This window comes from Sciurus vulgaris, assembly GCF_902686455.1.
Source record: "Sciurus vulgaris genome assembly, chromosome: 1".
Lineage (NCBI taxonomy): Eukaryota > Metazoa > Chordata > Mammalia > Rodentia > Sciuridae > Sciurus > Sciurus vulgaris.
The window spans coordinates 100,602,830-100,620,627 of record NC_136461.1 but is presented as its reverse complement, the minus strand read 5'-3'; the positions used below and the strand labels follow the sequence as shown (position 1 = coordinate 100,620,627).

The window sequence follows — 17,798 nt, the reverse complement described above, 5'->3', positions numbered from 1 at the left end:
CAGGCCTGAGTACAGGTGACAGGATCACTACTGAATGAGGTTCAGGGTCCAGCTGCCCAGTCCCAGGCTTCCACTCCGCAGAAGCCATCTAGCTTTACTACACCCCTCTGGCAATGTCTCTCAAGACCCTGGTCCCTGTCCAGAGATGTGGAAATCAACACCAAACACCACCTCCCATGTGCTCTGCACCTCTACTCTTTGATTCCCAACCTGTTTGCTTCCTGTTCTGGGCTATCCACCCTACCCTCCTTGGAGCCCTCTCCCTTTGATAGTGAAGCCCCCTCACTGGTCAGGGAGGGTGGCTGAGACACCCAGTCTGAGGCTGCCTTGTGGGTGGTTGGCAGGGAAGCTGTCCTCATCCTCTGCCTTCCTCTCCCTCTGATCTCTGGACCCCTTCCTCACCTCCCCTGACAGGAGGTTGTGGCCTGCAGCTGTCAGGAAATGCTGCTCAGGGTCCAAAAGGATGCAGAGGAGAGTGCAGGATCTGTCTGACTTCATCCTCTCTTCCTGTCTGCCAGGTGTCAGAGACCTAGCCCTGCTCAATGAGACCCCAACCTACTTACTCAGCCTTGTTTCTGGACACTCCTCATAGCTGCTCCGGAAGGGTTACTTTTAGTGCTTTAAGTTACTTTAGTTACTTTAAGTTTGTTTTTTTTCATATCACTATGTCTTTGCATACTCCGTTTCCTGAGGAATTCAGTTCCCCCACGACCTCAGACTGGCTTTTATTTATCTTTTACCACATAGTTTGAAGGCCATCGGTGAAGAGCTCCCCACAGGCCTCATCTGTGCCTCTGCCCAAACCACAGTATTTACTTTGTAAGTCACTTCTGTGAATGCTGCTTCTCCCCTCTAGACTGGGAGCAACTGCTCATTCCTCATTTCTGCATCTTTAACAAGCACAGGGCTCCCAAGGTGACCTCTACTCCTCAGAGCTAGGCCCAGGCTGAGCCCCACTTCTGGCTTCTGCTTTAGGGAGGCCAGCAGGCAAGGCCTCCTTATGCCTCCCAAGGCCTCTTTCCCTTCTATTCCACAGCCCATTACCCAGGAGAGGGAGGCCCAGACATAGTGACCTCTGTAGTGCTGTAGGCTTCAGTCCCCAGCCTCCCGCTCCAAGCTGTTGTGCATTTCCCTTGTTCCCTGGCCTGCTGATTTGGTTTCTCAGGCCAATTCTATTTTAATGCAGGCTATCTGGGGAGCCTTAGTCCCCCACTTATCTCCCTATCTGTCCCCACTGCTGTGCTGTTACTGGGCTGCCTGAGCTTAGGTCCCTCAGATGATCACAGCCACTTCTCTCCTATGCCTGCTCAGTCCTGAGTGGATCCCAACTGCCATCCCAGAGGTTACTTGTCTTCAAGTTTTCTCCCTTTCTTGGCTGATCCCTTTCCACTGGTCTTCCTGACCTGATTTGTCTCCCTGTTCTTTCTGCTAATACCTGGTCCCAGACTTACCCTACCCTGAGACCTTTTCTGACTTGCTAGGCTGGAGACCCCACCCTACCAGGGACATTGAGTCTACTAGATTCTCCTCCCCTCATTGTGACTGCTGAGGGAGGGGCAGGGCAATGGGGAAGGAAGTTGAGAGTTGGGTGTTGGTGCCTTCCACACCTCCAGTCCCACTACTGGCCATACTCCAGGCATTGTCTCCCCACCAGGAGCTGAGCTGCCAGCAAGGCAGTATACATACAGCCATTTGTGCAGAAATGGTGGGAAAGAGGAGGACATTAGGCAGATTTTTTTTTTTTTTTTTAAGCAACAGAGTTTCTTCTAAATGGGTAAATACAGCAACCAAATCCCCCGAATAGACTCAGTTCCCTAAGCAGAGGAATCAAAGCTAGTGTCATCCCAGACCACCTCCACGTACCACTCAACTTCTACATCCACCACCGGCCAGGGAGCTTGCTTATTACCAAAGAGTTCTGGGCCAGACCGGGCTGATTCCTGGGCTGAGATTCAAAGCTTCTGTTCAGATGAATCATTTATGTACCAGAAAATATGGGGTTAGCTTTGCATTGGTGTTTCCAAAGGCCCAAAGGACCTCAAAGCTTCTGGCATGGGCATAAGGACCCTGGTGGGAGTGAAAGGATCCAATATCATCTTTAAACTTCCCCATTAAATGTATCCCCTGCCCATGGAAGACAGGCAGGGGCTAGGCTGGTCCCAATATTCCAACTCCTACTTTTTAAACTAGAAAGACTATAAACTTTGCATTCCCTTAATCCTTGTGGCTCCTTCAAATTCCCAACCTATCAAACTGGAGAATGACTTCAGTGACACCTAGGGCTATAATGACAGAGGGCTACATAAACAACTATGACTTGTGCCCTTCCTTTCACCTACAAGGGATGGCCTGATGATAGGATCCCAGTGGGAAAGTTGGCACCTACCAACAGGGGTTATTAAGGAAAAGAGCCCTTCTACTGAGCCGAAGCGCAGCATGCGCATGCACACATACACATACACACACACAGGTCTTTTACAATTTTTTAAACATTAAAAATCTACATGGGTTTTTTTCTTGTCTGTACTGTCTGCCATTGTATCCCAAGCATAGAGACTGGCACATGGTATACAGCAGAGGCACAATAAATGTTTGCTGATAGGCCCATAAAGGACATGCCCTGTTTTGCTTTGTGGGCTCTATGACATTTAGCACAAAATTTGGAAATGGTTAAGTTTAAAAAAAAAAAAAAAATCTTTGAAAACAACAGTTGAGTTCAAAAGAGTCTGTTTAAAATGGAAAGGTTTATTAAAGATTTTCCAATCTTTTGCTTCTTAAGAGAAGCAATTAATGGGAAAGGTACATCACAACTTGGGCCCAGAACCACAGGAGGTCACTTCTTAACAAGCCCAAAGAATACACACCCCATCAATTCCCTTTTAAAGCTGTTTATTTCTGCAAAGCAAAATCCATGTTCCCTTCCTAGAAAACAGAACTAGGCACCCAGTTCAAAGCCTCCTGCTGTTCTCAACAAGAATATTTAAGCAAGACAGGGCAATAAATGGACTACATATTCAACTAGCCCAAGATAAAACTGAAGTAAGAAAAAGCCACGATGAACATAGTATCTGTCCTACATTTTCAGGAGTAACTTTCAAAATTTTTACTTTTTTTTTTTTTTTTTTCTTCTTCTAGTACTGGGGATGGATCCAGGGTCTCACACATGTAGGGCAAGTATTCTACCATTAAGCCACAACCCCAGCTCTTTATTTATTTATTTTTTTTGAGATAGGGTCTTACTAGGTGCTGAGGCTGGTCTTCAACTTGCCGATCCTCCTGCCTCAGCCCCTTGAGTAACTGGGATTACAAGCATGTGCCACCAATCCTGGCTTCAATATTTATATTTCTGAAGACTACACATGCTAATAATAGCTAGGTGGTTAGTCTACCTCAAGGCTCACAATCATTTCCCTCCCTATAAGATTGGCTCTTTCCATATCTTGAAAAAGCACCTAAACCATTCTGCCTTTTTAAGTTTGGAGCTAATTCAAGTGGGGCTATTTTAACACATATTTAGCACTTAAATAAGTGTAAGACCTAAAGAAAAGGTTATTTTACAAATTATTCCTCCTTCACATTACCTGACAATTTCTTTGTACTTTGGTTTTAACAGACATACAATTTATAAGAGCATATTTTATGACTTCTAACAGCTTACTAATATCGCTTAGAAAGGAAAATACCGTGGTATGGTATTCCTTAATTCTCTTTCTGTCCCTTAGTTCCTAAAACTCAGGCATATGAATTCACACACACACACACACACATACACACACACCACACCCCTATGAGGAGAAAGAGGCAAAATATTTTAAATTGGCTAGGCAGAATGTTTCCTTATTATTCATATGCAGAGAATAACTGCACACCAAGTTACCTGTTTTAATAAATTTGGTAATAAAATAAGGCTATTTTTCCTATTTAAGTTTCCAAGTATATTAACTTCAAAGAATTAGTTTGCTTCACTGAGGAGTGAAAGATAGCCATTGGTGGTGGCAGATCAATGTGCCAAACAGATATGAGTTCAGAGTTGTGGGAGAAGCAGGTAACACATCAACATCTACATTTTTCCATTCTTGAGAGGACTCAAGTGGCCACAGTTCAGTAAGTTACTGTTATCCATATCTTTGATGAATTTGCTTTGTGTATCTTTCCTGCCCAACTAGACTGTAAACTCTTGAGGGAGCCTAGATGAGGAATGCAGTGTACATAGAAGAGATGGATTGAATACTTGCAATGCCTGTAGCAGTGTTAACTGATACTGAGGCTCCCCCTGGTGGAGGGAAAGATTATAGTTAGATTATATATTCACTTAATTTCTAAATCTAGATTGGGAGCACTAACAAGCCATTAAAGTTATTTGTTTTTAGTTGAAAACAGCAAACTATTAAATGTGGCATCAAAACGTCTTTAAATTATATGTCACTCATATAACCAAAGCTATTATACCTTAAATAGCCTCAAACACTAATATGGATTCTTTCAGTTCCTGGATATTTATCACAGGAGATTCGTGTAATATTCTAGACTCTTGATTTTTCAGTTATAAAAATATATCTTTTCACTGGAACCAAGACTAAGGAGTTCACATAGGGACAATACAGAAACATACCTTTCTCACATACTAATAGGATACCTTTCCAGCTTGCTCAGCAACCACAGATTTTCTTGATAACCACTGCACAGCTCTGATTTCAGCTGGTCTTGCTCTGCACACCAGTGTGCCAAAAAGGCACCTTTTCTTGGTAATTCCACCTTTAACCCAAGTGGACTGTATAAGATGTGACAAAGAATCCAGTAACAACCATCTTTCTCCACTACATTCTAAATAAGAGGACAGTGAGTTTATGCTACTTGGCAAGCCGACTGAAACTTAAGACTTATTTAATGATTTGTATTTAATGTAACAAATAACTATACAACCTATGTAACAAGAGAATATTTAGAGAGTTCTCTGGTTTGTACATGAAAGTGTGTGAGAAGTACTTTAAAGTAGAACTAAAGAGGACCTTAAAATAAGAGCATGTCTCTAAGCTGGGAACATGATGCACATCTATAGTTCCAGTTTCTTGGCAGGCTGAATTGCTTGAGTCCAAGAATTTGAAGCCAGTCTGCACAATATAGTGAAACCACATTTCAAAAACAAAAACAAAAACAAATGAACAAACCTCACTGACCTGAACAAACTGGCCCTAATGTTTCACTTATTTTAAAAATGTATTATGTATTTTTTGTCCCTCAATCACGGACATATGCATAACTGGATCAGCAGAAGGGAAGTGTCATTAGGTAACTAAGTTTATTAGAAACTCAAAAAAATACAATTTCCAATTTTTAAAAACAATATTTTTAACATTTTCTCAGGCTGGAAAGAACTTACATTTGAAAGCTGACTTTATATGTCAATTCAGTAACTAATGGGCTGACCACACTCCTGGAAAATCACAGCAAGGTATGAACATTTTTTCACACCTAGTTGCAATGAGACAGTATCTAGATCCCTGAGCAATGATTTAGACTTTCTAGGACTGATCTCCTTCTTGATATTCAGGGACAAGGCACAGGCTTCCTAAGCTTGTTTCTTTCCTTCTCCAGTACTTAACTGGCTAAGAAGCTGTTGGCTCTACCTTTCTTTATGGAGAACACATAATTAACATCACCCTGGGTCCATGTCCTACTTAAGCCCTATCTTTTCTAAAAATGGAAATAACTGGGAAGGAAAAGAAAAGCACCACTATATAGCCAGCTAAAATTTTAACTTAGCAATCTTTTTCATATTACTACTACTATACTACTTCATATATAGTTAAAGCAAAAGTAATTAACACATTCTTTCTATGTGTTTTAACTTTCACTTACTTCTCTCAAAATCTTCAGTCTATTATAAAGCAAGTTTGAAAGCTTTTACATAACACTTCATTGGTGGACCCACACCCAACAAATTAACAATGGCAAAAGGATTTCCTTAATAAAATTACAAGCTGTGGAAGATTTGAAATAGTAAAAGTTAAACCCTGATACAGTATTAAACGTATCTCTTTACATATAAAAATAATACACAGTGGGATATTTTATTCAGTAAGATACAATGTTTAAGATCGAGAGAGAATATACAAAACTATTCTATGTAGTCTGATGTATTTTACTGTATAGTAGGAATAAATATTATCTGGAACAGGAAGTAGGAGGTCTGTTCCTACAGAAATTACCAGTTAGTATAGTTTAAAGCCAAGAATTCTGCAGATACCAGGCAGAAAGGAGCTACTGTCGCATTTAAAACAATGTGGTCATTATAAAATAAAGGCCTTAAATCTATAAACAGTAACAAAAACACACAAACCAAATGAAAATGTACTAAAATTTAATCATCCATAAAAGCTGTAATTTAATCTGACAGTAAAACACAAGAAGCCATATTAGAGTTGGTTTAGTATATTATATATTTTAGCTTTGAAAGCTATAGAAATCAGTTATCCCAGTTTTTCCTATAAAAGACCCATTTTTCCAAAGCATTATGCACAATTTTAATTAGAATATAATGACAGATGATATCTCATAATTTTTTAAATATAAAATGAAGTCAATGACTCAAAAAAGTTATCTGCTGCAATGAGTTTGAGGGGAAATTTCATAATTGATTATATCATTACAGATATAAAGTATAATGGTTCAACTTTTTAGTGCTTAACAGGGAGGAATCATGATAAAAAGGTCAATATGAAATCATTGATTATAGTAGCAATATCTAACATTTGAAATGCATCCATGCTCTTTTGTATAATCATATTAGAGTCAAGTATATTTATTTTCACATCTGTTATAACTGCTATTGCAAAGGAGAAATGCTATTGTCTTATTTTCCAAGAGATATACACAGAGCAATTTTTTTTTTTTTTCTCCAGGGAACTTGTGCAAACCAACATAAGATCTAAATTCTTCACATAATATATAAAACAGGAGAAGCCTCTTCAGATTTATTTTTTTGAAGTCTGGAATGCTGGCACTTTCCAAGTAGGCAACAGTTCTTCATTCCTGTAATCTAGAACATTGAATAGATACACACATACACAAATATATGGTTATCTCTAGGGGTCAGAATATGGTAGTAATTAAGTAGATATTCAACAACATAGAAAACCATGATCTTAACCTGAGGGTGTAGTTGAGCGGTAGAATACATGCCTAGTGATGCATAAGACCCTACACCTTTGATCCCCTGCATACGCACACACACAAAAACAATGATCCTGCTGATTATTACTAGAGATCTAAATTATGCTAAATAGCTAAGGTAACAGAGTTATTTTAAAAATGTTTTAATGCTGGGGTGTGATACTGATCAATTTATATTATTATATTGTGTGCATATACAAATATGTAATAACAAATTCCATCATTATGTACAACTATAATGTACCAATAAAAAATGTGAGAAAAGTTTTAAAAAATAATCAAATATAAAATAATAAACTCACAGGAAGGTTGTCTATACTTGATCAATTTTAGCCTATCCTTGGTTTCATTATACTTGGTGCATCATATTGTATTCCATAGTCCTATTTGTAAACAGGAAAATAGTGACATTTCATTTCTATCCTATCTTCATCTTATTTAAAAAAAATTTTTTTTAGTTGTAGATCAACACAACACCTTATTCATTCATTCATTTATTGATTTTTATGCAGAGGATCAAACCCAATGCCTTATGCATGCTAGGCAAGTGCTCTACCACTGGACCACGATCCCAGCCCTTCATCTTATATTTTAAAAGTTCCTTTTCCACTAAGGAAATGACACCTGCCTGCATAAACTTTCCATGGGGAATTTATTCTATCATTTTATTCTTATATACATTAGGATGACCACTTCCAATAAAGGCTAGGGCAAGATATGACACAGAAAAAGCCCAAACTCAAGAGTGGAAGAATCAGCAAGTATTATTGCTCAGCAGAAAAAACTTAGGTTAAAGAAAGAACTCCTGATGACTAATTTCTCTGAGGGTTTAAAAAATGGGACATATAAAAAAGAAATTAACATGCTTTATTATGATTCTGTCTAGAGGCTATAGACTAGGTAAGCAGCCCTCAAGGTTCATATACTCTGTATTAAAAACGTTCAAAATTGTTATTTAAATCTATCCAGTGTCTGAGTACTTTTGAGACAGGGTCTTGCTATATTGCTCAGGATAACCTTTAACTCTTGGTTTCAAGCAATCCTCTGTCTCAGCCTCCTGAGGACTCCCGGTGTGCATACCACCCCAGCGTCAATACTTTTAAAAGTATAGGAACAACATACATAATGAACACAAAAAAACACACTGCAAAGTATTCTAACTGCTAAGCCACTTACTTGGACTTATCAGACATCCACAGATATCTTAGGTGATTAACTCCATTGTAAGATAAATTATGTATCATAGTCTAAGAATTGATACAACCAGAATAAAAGCCTATTTTTAGATCTGAGCCAAGATTTCTCTCCTCTAGGGTAAAACTTATAATACAATCATACTGTACATGAATGAAACTTTTTAGTCACAACTTAAGCTAAAAGAACTGAGAATGGAAACTTAAATTAGGGTCAGCTAAGGTAATGGTGTCAATGAGCCAGTCAACTACAAAGGAGTGAAACAATGTATTTAAGAACTAAAGTCCTTATCTTTGCACCTTCCCCTGAATACACAAAAAACCCCAGTAATCTTAACAATAAAAACTTCCAGGGAACTGAGGATTTAAAGTTACTGAATCAAATTTCACTAAAAGGTCTGGGGTTGTAGCTCAGTGGTACAGTGCTGGTTTAGCATGTGTGAGGCCCTGAGTTTGATCCTCAGCACCACATAAAAATAAAGGTATTGTGTCCACCTACAACTAAAACAAAATATTTTTTAAAAATTTTCACTAAAAGCCTAAAACAACCATTTGGCCCAAAGCAACTACTGAAGACAATTCTTACACCCTTTTCTCCATTCTGTCCATTTTCCCTTTGCTTTCACTTAAAAGGGGGGTACAGTTACTCAGTTATTTTCCTTGAGAGAAATTTACTCATTTATATCTCTAAGGAAGAAGATAGAGGAGTTAATGGGGAGCTCGGGAAGAGTTTATCTACTAAATGAACCCAAAAGACAAGACAAAACTGACAAGAGTTAGTATAACAAACTGTCGAGTGGGAAGGGTTTACTTTCCTCTAATTTGACCAAGTTCAGTATTACTCCTACTCATGAAAATATTCTTTTGGAGTATTATTTAGTCAATAGAGGAGAAACCTTAGAGAATTTAAACACATAATTAAAGAAAGACAATAATTGGTCCCATGCAACCTGGTTTCTCACTTAATAGACAGTTTAAATGTTGTCACTAATTTCCACTGGATCCACTTAACAAAAACTTAAGTGGTAGCCAGCTGTGGTGGCATATGCCTGTAATCCTGGCGACTCAGAAAGCTGAGGTAGGAGGATCACAAATTCCAGGCCAGCCTCAGCAACTTAATGAAACCCTATCTCAAAATAAAAAATAAAAAGGGTTGGGATGTTGCTCTGTGATAGAGTATCTCTGGGTTTAATCCCCAGTGCCACAAAAACTTAAATAATACTTAAAGTCAACTACTATTCAGAAGCCTACAGGTGGAACATTTTTTGGAAAAGATGTCAACATACACTTGAGAGGGGAAAGACTACAAAAACTACAATAATGTACTACTACATATCCACAGGAATGGCTCAAGTTACAAAGACTAATAACATCAATTTTGGGGAGGATGTGGAACTCATAAACTGCAAGAGGGTGTAAGCACTGGTAAAACCACTTTGAAAATCTTTTTTAGCAGGATCTCCTAAAGTTGTCCATATGTGTAGCATATGATCAGGCCACTCCATTTCTATATACACACATAACAGAAATGCATACAAATGTCACAAAGACATGTACAAGAATGTGCAAGGAGATTTATCCAAGCTATTCCTGAAAAAAGCCCTAATGTCCATCAACAGCAGAATATATAAATATATTACTAGCTTAGTCATACAATAAAATGAAGTATCACACAATAAAAATGAACTATTGCTACATGACACATGGGTTTTTCTCATGAAAGTAGTCAGAAATAAAATAATACACTATATGTTTTTGTTTATGTAAAGTTCAAAAAGGGGCAAAACTAATCCATGGTGTTAGAAATCAGGGCAGGGAAACCTTTAGGGAGGAGTGATCACTATTGAGATATATGGGTGTGTCTGAGATAAATTGATCAGACATGCACTTTTGTCTTTTCTTTCAGAGGAACCACTGTGCCACTTTAGTTTGGGGATCAAATCCAGGGCCTCAACCATGGTAGGCAAGTACTCTACCACTGAGCTACATCCCCAGCTCCAAACCCTGTTTTTTGAATACCTATTATCCATTAAGACTTTTTTTTTTTTAAATTGGTACTGGGATTGAACCCACGGGAGCTTTACCACTAAGCTACATTCCTGGTCCTTTTTATCTTCCGTTTTGAAACAGGGTCTCACTAAATTGCTGAAGCTGGCCTCGAACATGCAATCCTCTTCCTTCAGCCTCGAGTCGCTGGGATTACAGGCGTGCATATTATTAATACCCACTCTGTAGCAGGCACTGGAAACACAGTGGTGAGCAAATGAGACCTGTTCCTACCCTCTCAGAGCTTAGAATTTCATGCAGGGGCCAAATTATCCAACAGATGGATGTATCTACAAGGGGATGTCACATGTACAAGCCACAGAAGCTCAGAATGGGCAAAAGTAAAAGTGGATAAAGCTGAAAAAATTCCAAAAGGAAATGATGAGATAGGTATTTGTTTTGCTTTTAGCATCTTACCTGGCTCAGAGCTGCTGCTGACTTCGAGTCTAGAGCAGCAGACATGATTTCTTTTTAGGCTTCTTCTTTTCCACTGGTGTTTTTCTATTTATCTGTCTGACCAGGTCATAAAATATCTAAGTAAAAAGAAGGAAAAAGTACTTAACCAATATTTGAAACTTCATTCCACAAAACAATTTTGATTCTGTTAGATATTATGCTCTTAGATCTGTATTTTGCTGCTGTTTTGAGGCTGGGTTTCTTAGAAGTCCCAGCTGACTCTCAGTTAGGGTAAAGAAGGACTTACCTATTTATGAAGGAAGTACAATTGCTCTCAGACATTCAGTAATAAGAACTGGTAGTGAAAACTTTAAAATTATGAGAAAAGTTGCAAGAATAGTACCTAAAATTCACCAATCAGTAACATTTTGCCACTTTTTTTATCATTTTTCTCTCTATGCACACACTTATTTTCATAATCATGTGAGAGTAGTCTACATTCCACACAAGTCCCTTAGGAGCTGAGTGTGCATTTCCTAAGAACAAGAATACTATCTTTCATAAGTGTCTTACAGTTATCACATTCAAGACATTTAAGCATTGACACATTATTTGGTATTATCTACAGTGCAAACTGCAACCTCATCAACTATCCCAATAATGTCCTAAAAAAGCAACCTCCCCCCACAACCAGGGATAGAATTCATCCAGGATCACACATATTTTGTTTCCTGACACATTTTAGTCTTTTGTGGAGGTGGGGGGGCTGGCTACCAGGGATAGAACTCAGGGGCACTTGGCTACTAAGCCACATCCTCAGCCATATTTTGTATTTTACTTAGAGATAGGGGCTCAATGAGTTGCTTAAAGCCTCACTTTTGCTGAGCTTGGCTTTGAACTTGCAATTCTCCTACCTCAGCCTCATAAGCCACTTTTTAGTGTTTTAAAATGAGCAACAGTTCCTTGGATATCGTCTTCCAGGGCATCATCATTTATGAAAAAAGCTAGTAGAGTTATAAAATTTCCGTGAATTTGAGTTTGCCTGATATTTTCTAATGATTAGATTTCAGTTATACATTTTTGGGTGAGATAGGATAAAGAGATATTCTGTTTGTCTTCAGGCGTCACATATAGTTACATGATTTTTGTTTGCCCCCTTTTGGTGATATTAATTTTGGTTAAAGTGAAAAACAGAAAAAGTCCACTGATCCTTGATTTGAAGGGACAAATGACATGTTAAAGTGGAAAGTACAAAGTATTGAAAATAAAAATACAACACAAAAGCTTTTCACAAAAGCAGATTATTTTAATTTTGATAAGATTATATATAGTTTATAGCAGTAAGTATTCCAAAGTGTTGAAACTTGGAATAGATCAGCTGAATTTGGTACTTCACTATGAAATGCAGACCTGGAATAAAAACAAGTATCATGGAAGTCCCTTACTGTTACTCATCTGGAATAAATAATGCTTTGTAGAGATGGATAAAAATATATATATATTTGCCTTAAAAAACAAAAACAAAAACTGCCTAGCTGGGCATGGTGGCACAAGCCTGTAATCCCAATTACTCAGAAAGTTGAGTCAGGATAATGGCAAGGCCAGCCTGAGTAATTTAGTGACACCCTGCCTCAAAATAAAATAAAAAGTTCTTGGGATGAAACTCTGTGGAAGAGCACTTGCCCAGCATGTGTGAAGTCCTGGGTTTAATCCCCAGTTTGACAACAACAACAAAAAAATTCCCTACAAATGAACTGGCTTTAAGGAGCAAAACAGGGACAACTGGCAAAATCTGAATACATACCAAACATGAATTGTGTTTACATCAATTTTCCTGATTTTATTTTTCTTTATTTCTTTTGTGGTGCTAGGGATTGAACCTAGAATGATCTTTTACACGCATGTTAAGTGTTCTACTACAAAGCTACACCCTGGCCCAACTTTCTTGATTTTAATAGCTATGTTGTGGTTGTGTAAGAGAATGTCTTTGATTCAAGGATATATATACTAAAATATTTAGAAATAAACAAGTATTATTTTTACAAGCCTGTTGCAAAATGTTAATAACTGGAGAATCTGAATAAAGAATACACAGAAATTTTATTGTTCTTGAATTCTTTGAGTACATTTTAAAATATTTTACAATTATTGACCTGTATTTAAGATAGTAAGTAATCACATTTCTTTTAGATGACAAACAATCATCTATTTACTTTTTAAAATGGTCCAAAGATTCACTGTTAAAAAGGAAAAAATACGAGTGATTTATTCCAAAGTTATAAATAATTTATATTTCTGCTCCATCCTCCCCACTCCCATCTTCTTGAAACCACTTAACTGTTATCTTATTTCTAAGAAAAACACAGAATCGATGAATAAAACGGTAGTTGATTTAACAACCCCAAAGTTCAAGTTGTTTCACAACTCTGAAACCTTCAAGAACTTAACATAAGCCACAAATGAGCTCTCATTAGTTCCGGAGGCTCAATGTGTAAACTATAATATGAAAAATAATAAAAAGGTAAACCATAACAGTAAGTTATTAAACACACGTGTAGTTTCTATTTCAGTTTCTTCATGCCAGTCAGTTTCCAGTCTCTGGCACATATCTTACAGAAGGTAACTAATTTGGTAATATTACTTTAAGTTATTTCTTTGGAAAACATTGCCTACCTCACAGCAGCAGAAGGTTCAGTGATGAGGACAAGTTCGAACTATAATATTTGGTTAGAAATGCTGAAAGTCCCCAGCCTAGGTTCTTCCTCATCTCTCTGAACTATAGAAAAATCTAAAGGGAACACAGAATAGAGTTTCTCAATCCCTCTCCCATTCCTAAATTGGGATGTCTTGATTCCAATTATTACTCCAGTGTCAGCAAAGAACAATTACTTCTTGATTAGGACTGATGTGATTTGGGAATAGCTATATACTACTTTTAGAACACAAAAGAAGTGGTGTGGAAAAGAGTTAAAGAAAAAAAAAATAAGAAAATAAGAGAGCTTGGCTAAGTAGTATGTCCTTGTCTAATTCCAAATTTAAGGCCAAGAATTGAATCTTATGAAAGCTATTATCCCTCTATCTTTAGTCATTCGGAAATCACACAAACATTTATAAGACAGCTTAAGCCATCTGAGGAACTATTAACTATCAAAGGAATCCTGTTTCTGGATTATTAGGCTATAAAGAGAGAAACATTAAAAAGAGATGGGGGAGGGGAGTCTTAAATTATACTCTCAAGAATTTCTAGCATAAAGATATTTTTTCAAAAAAAGATTCTTAAAAAATGGCTAGTGCCTTTCATTTTGTTTTATTGTTTTTCTACCTTTGTTTTACAAATCTTCTTGTCAGGGGTTGACTTTAACAAGACTGCCATGAAAAAGTAGTTACTACACTGGAACTGCAACCAGAAGAGGTGTAGTAGCACGTAGGTTCCTACAAACATTCAATGCCAAAAGATGAGGAATAGTTCCCCTCCACTGCACTGTGGCTCTCACAGGAAGAGGCCCTGTGTGCTGGACCTCTGCCCAACTAAGCATCAGAACTCCAAGAAGTTGAGTGGTAACCAGGGAGGGTGATGTCAGGGACAGTAAAGAATGGATCCCTAAAGTCAACAATCCTACAGAAGGTGACCTTATACCACTGTTTCACTAACCAAGTGAATTCACCAGTCTTAATGGGTTATCAAAGTTACTTTTTCTTTCTTTTAAAGAAAACTGAAGTAATAGTTAAAATTTTATCATAGCTATGCTTTTCAAAATAACCTCTAGGAAACTATAATTCTACAGCAGAAAAAGTTGAAGCTGGATGCATACCAAATTTCCTTTCATTTACTTGGCAGTGAATAAGAAGTATCTGTCATTGAAGATCTCGGGAGGACCTGCTCTCTGCTAGGAGGTAAACTTTCTAAGGGTGGAAACAGTTTCAGTATGTATGACTATCACCTAGGTGCCTACTATAGTGCCAAGAATACAGTAGGTAGTCAATAAATATTTGCTGAATAAATGAAGCTTAAACATTGTTTTCATATACTCATTAAAAATGGTTTAACGTGCCAGGTGTGGTAGTAGACGCCTGTAATCCCATTGGCTTGGGAGGCTGAAGCAGGACGATCACGAGTTTATCAAAGCCTCAGCAAAAGTGAGGTGTTAAGCAACTCAGTGAGACCCTGTCTCCAAATACAAAATAGGGCTGGGGATGTGGTTCAGTGGTCAAATGCCCCTGAGTACCCCCATAAATAATAAATAAAAATGCTGGGGATGTAACTCAGTGGTAAAGGACCCCTGGGTTAAATCTCTAGTACTCCCCCCCCAAAAAAGGTTTCATCTAAAAAAGCAAGGTTGCCTTTCCTTTTCTTCTTCTTCTTTTTTTTTTTTTTTTTTGGTGGTACTGGGTGCTCTGCTACTGAGCAACATTCCCAGCCCTTTTTATTTTAGACAGGGTCTCATTAAATCGCTGAGGTTAGCCTTTGTTATGGCTTGGATGTGAGGTCCCCCAAAAGGCTCACATGTGAGACAATGCAAGAAGGTTCAGAGGAGAAATGATTGGGTTGTGAGAGTCTTAACATAATCACTGAATTAATCCCTGATGGGATTAACTGAGTGGTAACTGGAGGCAGGTGGGGTGTGACTGGAGGAAGTGGTTAATTGGGGGCTTGGCTATGGAGTATATATTTTGTATCTGGAGCATTGAGTCTCTCTGTTTCCTGATCAAAAACATGAGCTGTTTCCCTCTGCCACACTCTTGTGCCATGATGTCCTGCCCATGATGTCCTGCCTCATCTCAAGCCCCAAGGAATGGAGCCAGCCTTCTATGGACTAAGACCTCTGAAACCGTGAGCCCTCAAATAAACTCTTCCTTCTCTATGGTTGTGCTGGTCAGGTCATTTAGTCACAGCACAGAAAAAGTTGACTAAAAAAAACAGCCTTGAATTTGCGATTCTCCTGATCAGCTTTCCAAGTCACTGGGATTTACAGGTATGAACTCCCACACCCAGCTGGCATTCTTGATTATTTTAAGAAACAACAGAAAGTGAGTATGTTGAATTTTTTTTTCCCTTGCCAGGTATTTAAAGTAATTTGGTTGCTTTAAAAGTCAGATAATAGTCTAGTAGTATATTAGTCAAGGAAAAGTGACCTAAAGAATCACAGACCAGAGAGAAAAAGAAAGCACAAAGAAAGGACTCTGCTAACATTCTCATATTCTTATATTCTTAATCTATGTTTTAAGCAATCTGAATTCTGACTACCTGTGATGCTACAAATAGCAAGCACACAGGCTTGCTGTTTTTAAAAGGTTTATGATACAGTTAACAAAAGCAAATGGAATCACCTAAGTTTTAGCTTGATTAGTGGGCACTGGTTGGGAATTGTACTGATTTTTTTAAGGGAACCAGTAAAGTTGGTCCTTTAGACCCAGGCACCCAAGCATGCAGCTTACTTGCTAAAGCACTCCAGTCCACAGTTACATTCTCAAGAGACAAGGAGTGCTAAATTCAGGAACAAAAAAGAGCTTTGTGCACTTGCTGTATCAGGCATAAAGGACTGAGTAAATTCCAGTGATATGTCCATTCTTTAGATTCCCCATTTTTCTGCATGCACTAAAAGCAAGGCAAGACCCAGAACATCAAACTCTGTGGTATTCACAAAGGCACTAACATCTTTATGTGTAATGAAGGTTCATTATAAAAACTACTTTGATTTTTGTACTATCCTACTTGACTTTTTACATGCATCAGAATAGATAATTGTTATAATATAAGGGTATTGTGACAATTTTCACACACCACTTTCTGACATATTATTTAAAGGCTTAGCAGATCTTTATACATATTCTTCAATTTTAACAGCCTTTTTGACAATAAGATAAAATTTAAATACCCTCATTACTGCTATCAAAGTGACCTTATATAAGCTAAGGAATATAGTTGCTAGGAACTACACAGTATTTTCTAGAAAGTGATACAATCAAGATTGCTCCAAAATTTTTCTTTAAAAAAAGATGGCTATTAGTTTAAAGTAAAGAAAACTAAAAAGGCACATGTTTGTATTGTCCAGCAGTTGTAATTACCTCATTAACGTTGATCTTTGACTTTGCAGAAGATTCTAAAAAGGCACAGTTACACCACTGTCTTGCTAAATTCTGGCCTTGTTCTTTGCCAACTACTCGCTCATCTTCCAGGTCACATTTATTGCCAACCAAAATCATTGGAACCTGTGTGAAGGAAAAAACCAAAAACATACAATGAGCAACAACATACTCATTACTCAGTCTCTGTATAAATAAGCAATTACCTGCCATCAAATGAAATGTATTAAAACTACAAACTTCACCGATTGCTTTAAAAAAGGCACTGTATGTTTGTATGTTGGGGTGGGGAGCAGAAATGGAAGGAAAGGAAAAGATCAAAAAATATACAAAGAGATCCTACTAAGTTCATATGTCAAGTTACTTTAAGAATGTAATCCCAAAATTCTCATGGGGACTACTATAAATAGCTGAATTTTAAATAGAAAAGTCTAAAGGAAAAAGAATCTTCTGCAATAGAGAAGAATGAATTCACTGAACCTACGTAACATAAATACTTCATCAAGCAGGTCTAAAATGCTAAAAGTAGTGACAAGACCAACACAATAATAGCTTCTACTTCTACATTTGACATCTAGATTTGAAGATTATTTGAGTGCCATATTAAAAGGGTATTAGCAATGAAAATAAAGCCAGAAGGAGCTATGTTTTCCAGTTTCCTCCATATCGCAGATGGTTGGCTATCTCCATCCACAACTCCCTACTTCCAGTAAGTAGGTAGCTAACATGCTGTTAACTTCCTCAGTTAAAAGGTGTTCAAAGAAGTCATTTGTTTGTGAGTTGATGGACACTACACAAAAGAAATAATTCAAGAGACATGGTACACCTTCTACTTAAACAGGTAATTGTCAAAGAGTTAGACTAAATGCACTAGGCTCTACAACTCCATCTTTTTTCTTTTATTAC

The 17,798-nt window shown here is 37.6% G+C and overlaps 1 protein-coding gene across 5 annotated transcripts in view; it reads right to left on the bottom strand.

Annotated features, from left to right (window-relative positions):
• Positions 1-5,280: 5,280 nt before the first annotated feature.
• Positions 5,281-17,798, bottom strand: part of RAP1A (RAP1A, member of RAS oncogene family) — a 91,501-nt gene continuing 78,983 nt past the window's right edge. For all 5 annotated transcript variants that reach the window (XM_079135942.1, XM_079135945.1, XM_079135943.1 and 2 more), the window contains 3 exons: positions 16,875-17,018; positions 10,830-10,945; positions 5,281-7,039 (listed from right to left, as the gene is read on the bottom strand). In XM_079135942.1, the coding sequence (XP_078992068.1) occupies positions 10,859-10,945; positions 16,875-17,018 (231 nt within the window). In that variant the 3' untranslated portion in view covers positions 5,281-7,039; positions 10,830-10,858. The remainder of the gene's footprint in view (positions 7,040-10,829; positions 10,946-16,874; positions 17,019-17,798) is intronic.